The 16,298-nt window shown below is 61.7% G+C and overlaps 1 protein-coding gene across 4 annotated transcripts in view; it reads right to left on the bottom strand.

The window, feature by feature from the left end:
- ESPN (espin) overlaps positions 1 to 15,669 on the bottom strand; it is a 31,420-nt gene extending 15,751 nt beyond the window's left edge. For all 4 annotated transcript variants that reach the window (XM_057550960.1, XM_057550967.1, XM_057550971.1 and 1 more), the window contains exons 1-5: positions 15,210 to 15,669; positions 11,917 to 12,110; positions 1,572 to 1,758; positions 1,268 to 1,450; positions 988 to 1,119 (exon numbers count right to left, since the gene is read on the bottom strand). In XM_057550960.1, the coding sequence (XP_057406943.1) occupies positions 988 to 1,119; positions 1,268 to 1,450; positions 1,572 to 1,758; positions 11,917 to 12,110; positions 15,210 to 15,503 (990 nt within the window). In that variant the 5' untranslated portion in view covers positions 15,504 to 15,669. The remainder of the gene's footprint in view (positions 1 to 987; positions 1,120 to 1,267; positions 1,451 to 1,571; positions 1,759 to 11,916; positions 12,111 to 15,209) is intronic.
- Between the last annotated feature and the right edge of the window lie 629 nt (positions 15,670 to 16,298).

The following is a 16,298-nucleotide window of genomic DNA, read 5'->3' as shown; positions in this document are numbered from 1 at the left end:
CAGCTAAAGCCTCCATCAGGGGGCGCCAGAGGGCGCTGGGGCTCTGTGGACCACTACTCTCTCCGGATGGCCCTTTCTGGGGGGAAGTTCTTCCTTGGGACCAGATGCCATCTCTGACCCCTGGACCTTGCTGTGCTCTGGAGTCCCCAGAACCAGGTTGCCCCCATATACTCGATGACAGGGCAGACAACGCTCTGGGCAGGGGGTCATCAGCCTTCTCTCCTCCAGCCTCATTCCGCAGCCCCTCTCGTGGCCAGGCTGCCCCCCTTCTGAAGATGCCTGTGAAGCCAGCCCTCTTTCCTCCCTCCTGCACCAAAGCAGACGTTGCACCAGAGGAGCCAGAGCCCAGGACTGGGAGCCACCCACATCTGCGCTCAAGTCCCAGTGGGTTCCTTCATGGCTTTGTAACCATAATAAAATAATTTGAAAAGAGTAACACAGGTTTTCAATTATCAAGTAGCCACACAGTGAGCAAACATACAGAGTAGTGGTGAAGAGAGATAGCTCCAGGCCTGGACACCAGGGCTCCACCATTTAATGATTGGGTGATTGGGTCTCCCCAAGACTCAGTTTACCCACCTGTGAAATGGGGATACAAGCACTCCCTACCTCAGAGTGTGGTGGTGAGAGTTAAATGAGCTAATTAATACCTGTGGGCAGGTGAATGCACTTTACTGTTCCCACTGGTGTGTAAGTGTCGTTGTTTCTCCGAGCCTTGGTTCTCATCAGGACGAGGCTGGTCCTCCTTCCCTCGACATTTCTGCCCGCACACCCTCACTCCCCAGTGGTCAGTGGTTCTGGCCTGAGAGGTCATGTGGGGTAGTGATCTAGGGCACTTACTCGTGTGACCCCGGGCAAGGGGCTTCACTTCCCTGAACCTCAGCTTCCTCCGTGGTAAAAAGGGTAACAACACCTACCCCTGCGGGGAGGTGGAGGCAAGCTGTGGGGGGAATGCAATAACGCGGGGGAGCAGCGCCCGGGGCGTACCAGGTTCTCCACGGTGCGCAGGTAGCGGGTGCAGTGGCTGTGGCCGTTGTAGTCCGCGAGGTCGGCGGCCGTGTACCCGTCGCGGTCGCGGACGTCCAGCTCCGCGCCGTTCACTACCAGGATCTGGCAGCACTGCAGGGGCGCGCAGTGAGGACCCCCGGCCGACAGCCAGGACCCTGGCGCCGGGGCAGCGCTGTGCTGAGAGCGCGGCGCCAGCAGAGGGCGCCCGCCCCTCCCGCGCTCGTCCGGCCTCCCGGCCACGGCCCCGGCCCGCCCTCACCTCCAGCTCCCCGTTCTCGGCGGCGTCATGCAGCGGGGTCCCGCCCCACAGGTCGGCCGAGATCTCGCCGCCGTGCAGCAGGAGCCAGCTGAGCACTTTGGCGTGACCGCGGCTCGCCGCGAAATGCATGGCCGTGGCGCCGTCCTTGTCCTGCTCCGACAGGCTCACGTCGGTGCAGCTCACCTGGGGGGGGAGGGGAGGGGGCACAGAGGGGCGGGGGCTGGGCGCCAGGCCCCTCTTGGCCCCGCCCCCGTCCCGGCCCCGCCTCTCCCGGGCCCCAACCCCGACCTGTCCCCGAGCTCACCAGCCACACGATGACCGGGCTGTGGCCCATCTGCGCCGCGGCGTGCAGCGGGGTCATGCCGTCGTGGGCGCTCAGGTGCGGGTCCGCGCCGCACTCCTGCACCAGGTACTGCGTCGCCTCCAGGTGGCCCTCCTGGCACGCCAGGTACAGGGGCGTGGCACCGTTCTTGGTTTGGGCATTCACTCCCCTGCGGAAGACGCAGCACCCACCGTGGGCTCTCAGTGCCCGTCCCCCTCCAAAGCTTTCTTCACCCCTCGCCCGCTTCCGGGGAGCTCTGGAGGGCTGCGAGGGTGGGTTGGAGAAAAACCTAGTGGCTGGGCCCGGCTGCCCAACTCCCTCTGGACTCAGTCTTGTGCCAGCCTCCCTGGGTGGGGGGGGGCCCTCTGGCTTGCTCCCCACCTCCCCCCCAGCAGCCTTCTTTCTGCAATGCACATCTGACTGAGCTAGTCTCTGCCCTCAGTAAATAGCCCACCTTTTTACCAAGGTCTACAGGGATGTGGTGACCTGGCCTCCTCCTACCTTTTCAGCCACACTGACCCACAGTCAGTGTGAGTCCTCACACCTGCTGTCGGACCTCTGTGCCTTTGATCATGTCCCCACTCTGTCTGGAATGCCCTTCCCGTCTCTCTTGAAGACTCGGTACAGATCCCTCCTTCATGAGGCCTGCCCTGATTTCTCCAGCAGAACAGGCCTTTCCCACCTCTGTGCCTCATACTGCCCTGGGCTCACTCCAGGGGCCACCTGCCATGCTCGATCATAACTTATTTTGGCCTCTGCCTCCCCCAGAAGACTGAATTCCCAGAAGGCAGAGTGGTAGTGTCACCAGATAAAACACAGGATGCCCAGTTACAATCTGAATTTCATATAAACAATAAATAATTTTCTAGTGTAAGTCTGCCCCCAATGTGGCATGGGATGTGCATAGACTAAACCATTATTTGTTGTTTATCTGAAATTAAAATTCAGTGGAATATTCTGGTTGTGGTTGTCATCAGCCTGGCAACACGACAGGTGCCACCGTCCACTGAGCACCTCCCATGCGCTACGACACTAGCACGCAGGTCCTCACTGCATGTCCTAACTTAGGTCCTACTGTCATCCCCATTTTGCAGTGGGGCAATTGAGGCTCAGGGGCTGTGACTTGCCAAAGGTCACACAGCTGGTAAGTGGCATTTGAGCACAATCCGTCTGCATGATGCAGACCCGGACGCACAGCAGGAACGAAGGGAGCGAGGAGAGGGATTGGGGGAAGGGCCATTCCATGTCTTCACTCCCTCAACCTTCCCTCGGGCCTAGCTTGCAGCTGTCACTGCCCCTCATCCCTGCTCCCCAGCTCCCACAGAAGGGTCCTAACTGGGGAATCAGTCCCACGAAGTAGAGTGCTGCTGGGAATTAGGGAAGCTGTCCCTGCCGCTGGCTTAGCCTCAGTTTTTCTGACTTCACAATGGGTGTGGATGCCAGGGTGCAGTTACCAGATACAGACACTAGGTGGAGCGACAATCTAGGCCCAGACAGAGGAGCTCGCCGCGGGTCTAGGACACAGCGGGTGCGGGGTGGGGAGTAAGAGCTGAGTCCCTCTGGGCTGGATCAGCCCTCTGGGCCCCAGGAAGCGCACTTCTTCGTCCGACTTCATATCCTCCCACCCACCCACCTCTCCCATCTATTTGCTCACGGCCTCGATCACACGCTCCACCCCCACCGTCCACGCCCTCCCTCCCTCATCTAAGTGCCAGCCGCGTGTACAGTAACGTGGGCACCAGGCCACACACTCCTCCTCCATCTGCCCCCTCACCCACCCTCTTGTCAGCCACCCACGACTCGGCCCCTCGCTCTCACACAGCCCTCGGACCCTCCCGTCTGACTTCTCCCTGTCCCTAAAGCCCCAGCCCTGTCCACTTCCCTGACCCCTGACCCCAGGCGGCTTGCAGCGCCCACCAGGCACGCAGCCCCAGCTCTCTCCGTCCTCCTGACGTGGGAACACCCCCTCCTCAGACACAGAGCTGCCACTTCGGGGCTGACACCGAGTCTGGGACGGTGCCCGGCTGCCTGCCACTACCCCACCCGCGTCGGGGGCGCAGCGGTGTGCGGAGCACGGCGCACAGCGGCAGACAGGGTCGCGCCCACACGCCGCACCGCGGGAACGCGCGGGCTCTCAGCCACCGGCCTCCACGCCCCGGTGCCAGCATTGCCCCCCTCCCACCTTCACAGGCTGGTGCGTCAGGAACGGCCCGTTTAATATTTCACGACCGACACTCGATGGCCTGAATTATTCACCCCGTAACCAAGGCGCAGCGAGTGCTGGGGTCCTGGGGCTCGGAGACTGGAGGGGCCACCGCCCAGGGCCCACCGGGCTGTCTCGGGGGAGGCCTGAGGCAGTGTACACAGCTCAGGGCGCCGGATCTGCCGGCAGCCCTGTTCTCCCAGGCCACCCCGCCTGGCTGGGATCCATGACCCAGGGGTGCCCAGCCAGCCTGAGGAGGTCTCAGAAGGTCTGATAAGCTGGCACAGGGCAGGAGCCGAGCAGGAGGGGGAAGCTGTGCTCACAGCCTCCTGCCAGGCCACCGACTGACAACCCCAGCTGGCGTCCCTGGTACGGAGTGAGCGCTCAGTAACCCATTCAGGAGTCACAGCCCCCAGCCTGGGAGACCCCAGAATAAGGGGCAGATCCGCTGATGAGCCGGGGTGGGAAAGGGGGTCCTGGTCTTGTTCCTTTCTTCTGTGTCGACCTGGAGGCAGGAAGAATGGGCACCCTCAAACTCACTGGGGTAAACTCTAAAAATATGGAGGAGGGACTTCCTTGGTGGTCCAGTGGTTAAGACTCCACGCTTCCAATGCAGGGAGTGCAGGTTCAATCCCTGGTTGGGGAACTAAGATCCCATATGCTGTGCAGCATGGCCAAAAGATAAAAAACATATATATATATATATATATATATATATATATGGATGAGCACAGGAACAAAGTAAATTAATGAATTTCGTCCTTTTTTTTCTTTTTTTTGGCGGCGCTTGTGGGATCCTAGTTCCCTGACCAGGGATTGAACCCAGGCCCTGGCAGTGCAAGCGCCAAGTCCTAACCACTGGACCGCCAGGGAATTCCCAACACTAGTCTTTAAATTAATGTATTTAGATGGAGAGAGGATGAATTTATATAGTAGTAGAGATGACGATAACGGATAACAGTGACAGTGGGTACCATCTACTGAACAAACTGCTCTGCACCAAGCACTGGGACGCACATAGTACACATGGTCTCTATCTAGTCCTCCTAAAGACCTTACCCGGTAGGTGTCAGCATCGTTCCCCTTTTACAGATGAGGAAACTGAGGCACAGAGGGCTAGGATCACTTGAGAGGCAGAGGGGGACCCGGTGTGAGAAGGACCTGGCGTGTGTGCCACCCACAAGTGGTGTCTTGCCTCCCATCTCTGTTCACAAAGCCGTCCACGAGTGGGGATAATGATCGTCGCTGAGACATGCTTGCAGAGCCCTCAGCAAGGCCTGGCGTTGTCGCTGTATTTTAGGATCCCTCCTCCCTGTGCCTCTGTGAGGGCACTGCTGACCTGGGGTGTCCAGGCCCCAACAAGCATGGGTCAGGCTGGGCAGCATTTCTGTTGCAGAGAGTCGCTGCCTAGAGCAGAAGGATGGGGTCTCGGGAGACCTCTGGCCTCAGGACCCGCCCGGCTCCAGCCCATCGAGTTCTAGCCATAGTGACACCATGGGTGACCGGTCCAGTCCCAGCCCCTGCCCTTGGCCCTGGCCTCCACCCACCACCCCAACTCTCTGGCTCACTGTGCAGGGCCCCGGGGCGTCCTCTAGCCCACCCCCCCAGCCTCAGTTTCCACATATGGCAAATGGGCATCACAACTGTGGCCTCTCCAAGCCTCTTGTGAGAGACAGAAGAGGAGTCTTTGAAAATTGCAAGGTTCCTCCCAGAGAAGGCAGGGCTTGGCTTCCTGGTACCGCTGCCACAGCCTGACCCGCCAGCCCTCTCACCCGTCCCCTGGGCCTCTACACCGTCACCTCCATGCCACCAGCCTCGACTGACGTGGCCACGCCCTAACAGGTGCCCCTCACCCCGCCGAACACCTGCTCCTCTTGGCTACGGACAGGCACACACCGGGCCTTCTCAGCCTCCCTCGATGGGCCTTCAACCCTTGCCCAATCTCCAAATGTTGGGGTGCCCCAGCACCTCCTTTCTAAACACGCTCTGCCCCTGGTGAGGTCACCTACTTCCCAGGGTTAAAGGTCACCTGCTCCCAATGCTGCCCATCCCCCCAGCTTGGACCTGGAGTACATGCGGCCCCTACATCAGCTCACAGCTCACTCATCCATCTGTGCATTGAGCAGCTTCTTGAATTTTACTTGCCTTTTTTTCTTTTAATTAAAAAAATTTTTTGGCCATGCCACGCAGCTTTCGGGGTCTTAGTTCCCCGACCAGGGATCGACCCGTGCCCTTGGCAGTGAAAGCAAGGAGTCCTAACCACTGGACCGCCAGGGAATTTCCCCTTTACCTGCCTTTACATGGAGCAAATCTCTCCCTCAAACTACCTTCCCCCCTTACTGTCCCCATTTCAGTAAAGGACACCAGGCCACCCTCCCTTGAGTCCAAGCTCTAGGAGTCTTTGGCAACACTTGACCCTTGAGTTCTTTATAAGTCTGAGTCTCCCTAGCAAGCATCACATAAATCATGATACTTTTCTTCCTCTTGGGAACAAAGATGATATAGACAAACTGTAACTATTAAGCAAGTCACCCTGATGACACAAAAGAAACATGGAATGCTTGTAAACGTTTGATAGAAATCTCCGTCCAAGATTGGCGCCACCTTACTGTGACCGTTGCCACTAGGAAACAAGGAGTGATCTGCCCACAGAAGCAGACTCCGGTCAAAGAACAGCATTTCCAGTGGCCCTCCCCACTGGCAATCATTTCTGCCCCAAGGGAGGTCTGGCAGGGGATGATCTCCACAAGGATTAGTTCTGGCTGTGAGGTAAGTCCCGCTCTGAACAAAGACTCGGAGCCTTTGGCGGTTCTACCTCTCTTATCCTCTAATCACGCCTCCTGACTTATTTGAAATGAACCCAAATGAGGCCTGGCCCAGTGAAGCAATGCAGCCCTGATTCAAGGAAGATTCTAGAACAGTCAGCTTTACACCCAATCCATCAGCAAGCCTGGAATATCCCCAGAAGCCTTCACTGGTCTGCAATTCTCCCAGCCTTCCAGGCCCTCCTGGCTCACGATGAAGCCAAGCAGGATACCCCCCTCAGGCCTCTGCCCCGGCCAGTTTCACCTGCAACGCTCCCAGGCCAGGTCTTGGCACGGCCTGTCCTCTCCCATTCAGCTCTCACCTCCTCAGTGGGGCCTTCCTGGACCCCCTCGATTTAAAGAAACCCCCCAACCACTTCCTACGAATACCCCGTTTCACTTCATAGCACTTGTCCCTCTTGAATTGTCTTGGCACTTTTTTCATGCATTCCAGGGATACATATCACGAGGCTGCCACAGGCCAGGGTGGGGCAGAGCTTGAAAACAGTGGAGACCTGCCCTCTCAAGCTTGGTTCCACCAGGGCTGCCGGACACACCCTGACACACTGGAAAATAAGCAAGAACGTCTCTGTGTGTACACGTGCTCTTGACCTGGCTCCTTCTTTGCCCCTGGGAGCCCCCCCAAGTTGGCTCCATGAAGTCGTGAGGACTCACTACATCCCTAACGCTAGCGGGGCTGGGCACTTAGGGTACATGTGGATGCTAGTTGTTGAGTGGATAAATGTGGGGGTGAGCGAGATGGGCAGCCAGGCCCGGAGCTCTGTGATGCCGCCTCGCACGTGGCCTCAGCTGGTCCATTTGCCAGACGGGCCCTGGGAGGCCCAGAAGGGAGTTCCGTCTGAGGTCACGGGCAGTGAGCTGCTTGCAGGGCCGGACAAGACCCAGGGATCCCAGACTCCTCAGTCCTTCAGTGAGTATTTTCTGAGTATCAGGCACCGGGCATACAGGATGTAGAAGAAAAAGAGATACTCTCATTGCCCGGGGAGACAGACGGTAAGAGGATGTGTTGAGATGCACAGAAAGTAATGCCAGGTACTGAGGAGGGTTCGGGAAATAAGGCGGGAGAGGAAGACTGGGAGGGAGGGCGTGTGGAAATAAGGCAGGAGAGGAAGACCGGGAGGGAGGGCGTGCGTCTTCTTCGGGGCAGGTGATGATCTGAAGGAGGTGTGGGGCCGGCCTTACTGAGAGGCGGAGATGGAGCAAAGACTTGAAAGGGAGGAGGGAGGGGCTGTGGGCTCTCTGCGGAAGAGAGTGAGGCAGTGGGAATGGCCTGTACAAAGGCCAAAGGTCGGAGGGCAGGAGCAGCAAGGAAGCCCAGGAGGTAGAGTAGAGGAGGTGATTAGGGCGCAGCCGGAGGTCAGGTATGGGGGTGCCAGAGCGAGGAGGGCCTCTGGGCTGCTGTAAGGAAGCAGCCTTCCCTGTCCGTGAGACAGGAGCCTGTGGCCGGTCCAGGGATCTGACTTGTGGTCTCCCAGGTGGGCACAGCTGGACAGGAAGCGGGCAGGGGGAGGGCAGAGAGGCCAGCTGGGGCCCCAGTGACATGACAAGCTTGGACCAGGAGTTTCCGGTGGAGGTGAAGGCTGTCCCCACTGAGAGGGGCTTCTCATGACCCCACCAGGCCCCTCCTTTCTCAGAGCCTCCACCTGGGTCAGGGCCCCCAGTGTGCCAGTGTGGCTCCCCCCAGGCCCTGCTGCCCAGGGGACCTCAGCAAACAGCAACAAGTGCCCGGCAGGGAAGGGCAGTCCCAGGCCCGGGCCTTCTAAGGGGGAGCTGGGGCTCCCTAACAGGGGAGCAGCTAAGGTTTGCTGTTCAAGGCAGGGGCTGCCTGAAGCCCTTCCCTGGACGGGGCCCCAGGCGCAGCCAGGTTCCATGAAGCCTGGCACTAAGGAAGGAAAAAGGGGGCCACCCAGGTGAACTTGAAAAGGCCCTCAGAGGTGAGCGCCTGGCCCAGGAATGGGAGACAGACCCAGAGAGGAGGTGCAGTTTGGCCCAGGCCACACAGGGAGCTGGTGGGACCCCGGGTGGTCAGTTAGCCTCTCGGAGACACCATTTCTGTATCTTCAGCACCATGAGGCAGGGACATTTGTCTGTTTGGTTCACCGATGTATCTCTGACATTTGGAATATCACCTGGCCCAGAGCAGGTGCTCAAGAAACATTAGTTGGATGAGTCAATCTGTAAAATGGGCTGATTATAGAGCTACTACCTAGTAGCAGGTGAGGTTCAGACAACTGCTTGGTGTCAGACTCCTAGTAGGCATTCAGCAGGTGGGAGCTGGTCCGAAACCTTTGCGCAGACTGGTTTTCCAGCTCTCTATGACTGGTAGACCACGGTGGGGCCCCAGGAGGAAGGAAAGGCCTGGAGCCCTGCCCCCAACCCTCCCCCACCTCAGTGCTCAGGCCTAAGGGTCCCAGCTGAGCCCAGGGCTCCCCTCTGGTTACTGAGGCCCCCAGCAAGCACATGGTCGAGGCATGAGATGGTTCCTGGGCCCCAGGACCCTGCTGGCTGGATGGTCAGGAGCTCTGAGGGCCACCTGCTCCTCGTCCCGTCTGAGCCCCAAATGGGGATGTGGACTCGTGGCTCTGCTCCACCAGCCACCAGAGCTCCTGGCCAGGAGGGCTGACCCTCCTGACTCTGCCTCCCTCAGACCCAGGGCCTGAAACAGCCCCAGCCCAGCTCCTGCCAGCCCCCGTGCCGCTAGCTGAAGGACTCTTCCCCAGGGGGCTCAGAGGGCGGGTCCCATGGGGCAGCAGCCCCTGAGGTCACGGTGGCAATTCCTCTGCCTCTGGGAGGACTTGCCCAGTGGACGGGGAGAGATTGGAGGAGGGGTGGGTGGGTACAGGCCACTCCTGCAATCCTTTCTAATTCCCCAAAGTGCAGCCCAGCATTAGCTGGGCCCTCCCCCGAGGCCGCCCAGCCCTCCTGCCCCTCTGTAGCTTGTCATGGCCACGGCTCATGGCTGCCCACAGCCTCCCGGGCAGGATCGGGTTTCCCACCGGTAGGAGCTCTCCCTCCATCACCTGCCGCCAGGGAGAGCTGAGCCCTTGTGAATAATTCACAGTGTTTCACAGCAGGCCAGGAGGCTCAGGAGAGCGGGGCAACGGCGGCCTCTAAAGCCAGGCTGCCTGGGTCCCCTGATTGCACCCTGCGGCCTGGGGCAGCCTGCACCTCTGCCCCTCCCCAGCTCCCAGCCCTGGGGTCCCCAGCCTTGGGGGGGCAGGAGTCGCTACCTCCGAGTTAGGGTGTGGGCACTGGCCCCCAAAGCCCCCCGCCAGCAGGCCCTACCTCAATTCCCAGCGCCCCCTCCTGCCTGAGCCCAGCCTGGCAATCACACAAAAGTGCCTCCTTATCAGCCAGGTCACGCATCGTCACCGTGGGAATGGAACCCCAGGCCTCTGTCCGCTTCCCTGAGATTCACGGGGGGCTGGTGAGGCCATCTGGCCACAGAGTCGGCGCCAGGGCCCAATCACGGCCAGCACCACAGCCTGGCCTGGGGGCAGCAGGGTCTCCCGGGCCCTGAGCCTTCGAGGGTGCCCCCAGCACAGCCAGAGCCTTCCGAAGGCTGGAACCCCAGCCGTGGAGGCTCATCCTAGGCCCCAGCCTTCTCAGGGAGGAGGGGCTCAGGGGCCAGCCTGGGGCTTCACCCCTGCCCCCCACCAGCACTTCCCGGGGCGGGGCAGAGCCCCCTCAGTTCACACCATTGGAGCTAAGTTGGCATGGCCATCAGCCTGACTTCCTGGGGCCCATCATGTGTGATGCCGGAGGCCGGCGGGTGCGAGAGGATGACCACCGCCTGTCTCTCTTCTCTTAGGGTCTCGGTGTCCTCCGTGATAAGTGATAAGTGAGGGGGTGGTGTCAGAACCACCTGGGTGTGGGGGTGGGGACATGCACAGGGGCAGCGCCCTAGCCCCTACCTGGGGAGTTTACGTCGAGTCTGGGACCAGGCCCCCAGGGTGCTGATGGCTGCAGGTTGGGAGCCTGCACTCGAGGGTGTTTGGGGCCTCCTCCTTGAAATCCCACTGATTTTGGTGTCACCCAGACCCTAGCTTGTCCAGGAGCAGAGGATTCACGCCAGAGTGGTGCCCAGTGGCCTCTGGCAGGGACGGCTGTGAGGAGACCCCCGGCTGGTCTCCCACGAATCAAACCAGGGAACCCCCTTGCTTAGCAAGAACGAGCCAGGCTCAGGCGTCCTGGTCCCGGCCTGGGGGCTTTAAGCTGCTCTGTATCCACACCAGCGTGCCTGCGCCCAAGGGGCTGCCGGACGCAGCCACCCTGCCACCAGGCCACAGGGCCAGGCTGGCCTCCTGCTGCTCCCTGGTGCCCAGTGGCCGGGCAGGCGCCCTTAGGAGTGGAGCCAGGGGTGGGGACAGACCCTCCCGCCTTGTGACTGCTCTCCTCCTGAGGCTGGGTCCTCTGTCACTACTTATTTCCCAGGTACCCCCTTGAACTGATGAAGGTCACCAGTCAAAGCCCCGGTCTGTTGGGTCCCCAGGGCCACTGATGTCCCACTCCCTCAGATAGGGTCTGGGTGGCTTCCCCCCAGGACCCCTGCCTCCCTCTGGGTGCACCTAAGACCTGGCTCCCTCCCTCCCCCAGGACCCCCTCCCCACGACTCCCATGCTCTTCAGTGAACCCCATTCTTCTGCACACCCCACCGCACCCCGGGGAGTGCCCAGACTACTGCTCAGCTGCGTTCTCAGACCAGCCGCTCACCGAGGGCCGGGGAGGTTCGGGAGCCCCATCCCCCTGGGGAGTGGGAATGAGCTGCGGGCCACAGGAGAGGACAAGCTGCCCTCTGACAGGCCGGGAGCTGAGGGCCCAGGAGGCAGGCTGGGGGTCTGGGCAGGGGGCCTCTCCCATCACTGCTGGATAACTGACGCGGCTCCTCCTCCTTCCTGACTGGGGGTCCAGGAGATGCTCTTCACCCCTACGCCCCACTTAGGACAGTCTCGCAAATTAGCACAGGTCAGAGCCAGAGAGGCGCCTGCTGTAGGCTGTAAGCACCCTGGGGACGAGCAAGGGGTCTGCGTGCACAGCCGCTGCAGCTCAAGTGCAGCTCGTACTGGGGGAGTGTCTGCTTGCAGGGCTCTGGGGCATGTGTCTGTGGGCAGCCCACCAGGAGGGGAGAACTATCAGCTTGGGTGGGAGCTGTCTCTGGCCGGGCCCCTGGCCACGGGGATGGCCCAGAAGCACTAATTCCCCTGGCGTGCTGGAGGGGCACGGCTGACTACAGGCACCGTCCCCCCTCAGAGCCCTGGCCCGCCCCACCCAGAGGCCCCCTGAAGCGGAGGGTCCTTACTCAGGGTGGTGGCCGACGAGAAGCCTCAGGGAGGGGAAGTCTCCTTTGGCGGCGGCGTAGTGAACAGGCAGGGCGCCTGTGTCTGTGGCCACCGTGGGGTCCCCACCGCCGTGACGCAGCAGCCAGTCCACCACCTCAGGGTGGCCGAAGCGGGCAGCCAGATGCAGGACTGTGGCACCAGAATTGTCTCTGTCCTGTGGGAGGAGAGCCCGTTAGTCCTAAGGCCTGGCCCTGCCCCCATCCCTCGCTCAGACCACGTCCTGCATCCCACCAGCCACTGGGCAGTTCTGTCCTCGGGCACCTGACTGGCCCTCTCGGAAGCTCAGTCCATAGCGGCAGCACGGGGCCATCCATGCTGGGCTTTCTGAGGCTGCAGGGCACCCTGTCATCGCCCCAGCAGGAGCACCTGCCTGTCACCCAGGTGCTCGGGGAACACCTGAAGGAGCCGCTGGGCCAGGAAGAGTGGGCTGTTGGGCCCTGCTGTCAGGGGTCACGGGAGCAGCCCCTGTGCCCACCCCCTGCCTCCTCTCTCTTCCTCCCCAGGTCTCACAAGGGAAGAGGCCTCCGGGTTGACGCATCTCCAACGACCCAACCTCAGTGCAGAGGACTGCCCCACGGCCAGCAGACTCCCTGCTCGCAGCCCCACCCCGAACAGGCTATGTCCTTGCCTCTGGCTACTGGTGGGCAGGGCCGGGGCAGTCAGCCAGTGGTGGTACGTGTGGGATAGAGGCAGCCCCTGGGAAGGGCTTGGGCAAGACCCCTCTCAGGCACCCCAAAGGGGACGGGTGGATGGTTTAGGTGCTGAATGAGTCTTCTGTGAACATCCAGGTGTGTGTGTCTCTTGCGGGAGGGGGTTGGCAAATGCTGTTTATGTGACCTGCAGGCCAAGACGGGCAGACACCCCAAAGCCTGGACTCAGAGGCTGGGAGTTTGGGAGAGTGGGCACCGGTTCTAGAACAGAATGAGCTCCCAGCACCAAGCAGGTGGGGTGACGGAGAGGTGGGCAGGGAGCTGGGCAGGGGCACGGGGAAGGGGGTGGGGCAGCCGTGGAGGTGGGCACGGGTTACCGGGGTCAGAGAAGGGAAGCTGCTGTACACGCCCACCCCCGCCCCCGCCCAGAGAGAGGGCACCATGGGAACAGGTGTGGCCGAGGCAGGGGGCGCTGGAGAGACCCTGAGCTTCAGGAAGGTGAGTCTCAGTAGTGTGAGAAGCTCCTCTAAGAAATGCAGGGAAAAGGGGGAACAGAGGGAACGGGGCCCAGAGGCACGACGGGGAGGTCACAGTTAGGGGATACGGGGTGGGGGGCAAACAGACCGGCTGTTGGGCAAGAACAGAGGCAGGGAGGAAGGGGAGGCAGAGAAAACAGTCCAGAGGAAGCAGAGGCCGATGCTGAGACTCCTCTGTGTGTGGAATGCCTGGGGAAGACCAGAGACAGGTGCAGTCTGTCCTCCTGAGCCCAGGGGACAAGGCTGGCTAGAGGTGACCCAGACAGGCCCATAGTGAAGTATGCCCTGCGCCCCAGCTCTTGAGAAAGGCCCTCACTTCCCACTGGCCTTGGGGACTGTGGGTCTGAGGCTCCAGGGGGTCCTGATGGCTCTGGGCCTCTGGGTGAGGGTGGCAGTAAGGAGAGAATCACAGGCCTGTGACCTGTCCCCAAGGCTCCAACAGCTACGTAGGCCCCAGGAGCCTCCCGTGCTATGGCCCGCACCCTAAAGCTGCTTATCTCCCTGAGTTGAGCAGGGCCCCGGATCTAGGTCATCCTCCCCCTACACACACACTTCGCCCCCAGCACCCAAGCCCTCCGGGGCGAGGGGACGGGAGACTTGATAAGCTGGGCACAAGGCCGCCTGCTCCTCCACCTCCTCTCCAGTGGCTGGGGAGGCTTCTGGCCAAGGCTGGACACCGGGATGGGGGAGGCATGCCACCTCCCAAAAGAGTGGGCAGGGACCATGTGCCAGGAACTCCTGATAACAGAGCTGGCCCGGAGATAAGGGGCCGGGCCACCTCCCAGGAAGGGTGGGATGGGAGGCCTGGCCATTCTGAGGCCAAAAGGTGGGGGGATGGGGTCTGGGCTCCGCCATGACACAACCAGCCAGCTCAGAGTCGGCCCTGCTTCCTCTTCTTCTCTATCCAGTTAACACAGCGGTCCTTGTAAGTGGGAAATCAGTTCTGTTCCTCCCTCCACTGGCTTTGCCCTACAACCAGAGTATCGTGCAAATTCCTAACACCAGCCTATGAGACACTCTGGGACCTGGCCCTGCGGGCTTCTCCCTCACCCCGCTGCAAACATGCTCGCCTCCCTGCCGTCCCTGCTACAGGACAAGATGCGTCCCCCTCAGGGCTTTGTACTTCCTGCTCCTTGGGCTTGGTCATCACCTGGCCACTTCCCTCCCATCAGCCAAGACTCCCTTCAGAGGCCACTCCTCGGAGGGGCCTTCCGTGGCCACCTTGCCCACGCAGCTCCTGTCGCTCCCCACCACGTGGCCTAGCAGTACCTGGCGTTACCTGGTTTACTTTCTAGACTGCGTGTTTGCTGTTCATTGCCCCCATGGACCGGCAGCTCCCGGAGGTCAGGAGCACACCTGAATCCCCGGGCCTAGAACCTGCTGGATGCTCTGTGTCCAGCAGGACTGAGCAGGAGAGCTACACATGAGGGCCTGAGCTGCCTTCTCCAGCTCAGGAGAGGCCAGGCTGGCTAACACCAGCCTGGTGGCCACTGAATGAGACCCACTGGGGTCTCAGGGCAGGAAGACTCAGGCTGGGCTGAAGAAGCTGGGAGGCCAGAAGGTGCTCATGTCCTGGATCAGCTCAGGTCCTTGGGAGGCCACCCCCCCCATTACCAGCCTCCACCCTCCCCTCACCTTAGGGACACATGCACCTCAGCCTGGGGTGGGCTGTAGGATTTTGTGCAAACCCCCCCACCCCGCCGCCACTTCCCAGACCTGATCCTGGAAGACATGGGCTTCTGACTCCAGGCCCTTTGTCCCCCTCCCCTGCCCACTCTCCGGGATTCCCTGGATCACTGTGTTTCCCCCACCCCCCAGCTTAAATACTATCCCAGCTGAGCCCCATTCCATTCTGGTTTCTTATCACCCAGATGGTCTTCTAGGCGGTGGCCAGGGCTTGCCAGGGCATCTGCCCGGGTACTCTCAACCCGGGGAGCCCACCCCGCCCCAAGCCCTCTGGAGGGAGCTCCCAAGCCCACCCACCCTTAAGACCCGAGGGCTCCAGACCAGAACTCTCTCCTGGGGAGGAAGCCCCCCCCGGGTGCCCCGAGCGCGGCGCGGACTCACCTGCACTCCGCAGCCGCCCTGAGAGAGCAGCCACTTCAGGCAGCAGAGGTGGCCGGTGGCGGCGGCGTCGTGGGCCGGCGTGGCGCCGTTGCGCGCGCTGGCCGCGGCGGGCAGACCGGCCTCCTCCACCAGGAAGCGCAGACAGTGCAGCTTGCCGGCGCGGGCCGCGTGGTGCACTGGCAGCGCGTCCAGCGGGTCGCGCAGCGAGGGCCCCAGCAGGCGGGCGGCGTGCAGGGACCTCAGCACGTCCAGGTCGCCCTGGCGCGCCGCCTGAAGCGTCTGCTCCAGGGCCATGGTGCCGCCCGCGGCGCCGCGACCCGGGCTCAGCGCGTCTCCCGGGGCGCCATGCGTCTGTCCTCGGGCACCCGGAGAGCCCGCGGCGCGACCGTCGGGGCCTGCGAGTGGGGAGGCGGAGCGGCTGCCGGCCCGGCCTCTGCTCCGCGCTGCCTCGCCCGCTCCGCTCCGCCTCCGCCGAGCTCTGGGGCTGGGGGCCCCCGCGGCGCCCAGCCTAAGCCTCGGGCCCGCCCCCCGCGCCGCCTCCGCCCGGCCCCGCCCGCCGCAGCCGCGCCGAGGGCCGGACTCCGGCGACAGAGGCGGTGCGCCCAGGGATTTCTCTCCAAATTTACCTCCGGTCAAAAAGCAGACCCCGGGACTTCCCTTGGTGGTCCAGTGGTCAAGAATCCGCGCTCCCAATGCGTGGGGCGCGGGTTCGATCCCTACTCGGAGAACTAAGATCCCACCGGCCACGCCGTGCAGCCAAAAAATTAAAAAAAAAAAAAAAAAAGCGGACCCCGGTGATCAGAGCCGTCCAGGCGCTGGCGGGCAGAGCCCCCAGACGAACTGACTCATCGACCCAGTGCCAGTTCCTAGGCGCTGGGGACACGAGCCAGCAAACGATGACCGCAGTTCCAGAGAGTGACAAGTGTGATCAGAGCCGGAAAACGGGGACTTAGTAAGTTATAGGGGCTACGTGGGCAGTCGGGGAAAGGGGAGGTGCGGTGGGCTGGGCTTTATTCAAAGGCACGTACCTAGGCGCATTGCAGGCGTGGGCGACTTCGAGGACAAAGGCCGTGTGCTAGGAACAGGCCT

The sequence above is a fragment of the Balaenoptera acutorostrata genome, chromosome 1, assembly GCF_949987535.1.
Source record: "Balaenoptera acutorostrata chromosome 1, mBalAcu1.1, whole genome shotgun sequence".
In the NCBI taxonomy this organism is placed as follows: domain Eukaryota; kingdom Metazoa; phylum Chordata; class Mammalia; order Artiodactyla; family Balaenopteridae; genus Balaenoptera; species Balaenoptera acutorostrata.
The sequence above is the reverse complement of the archived record's forward strand: the minus strand, read 5'-3'. Positions and strand labels throughout refer to the sequence as shown.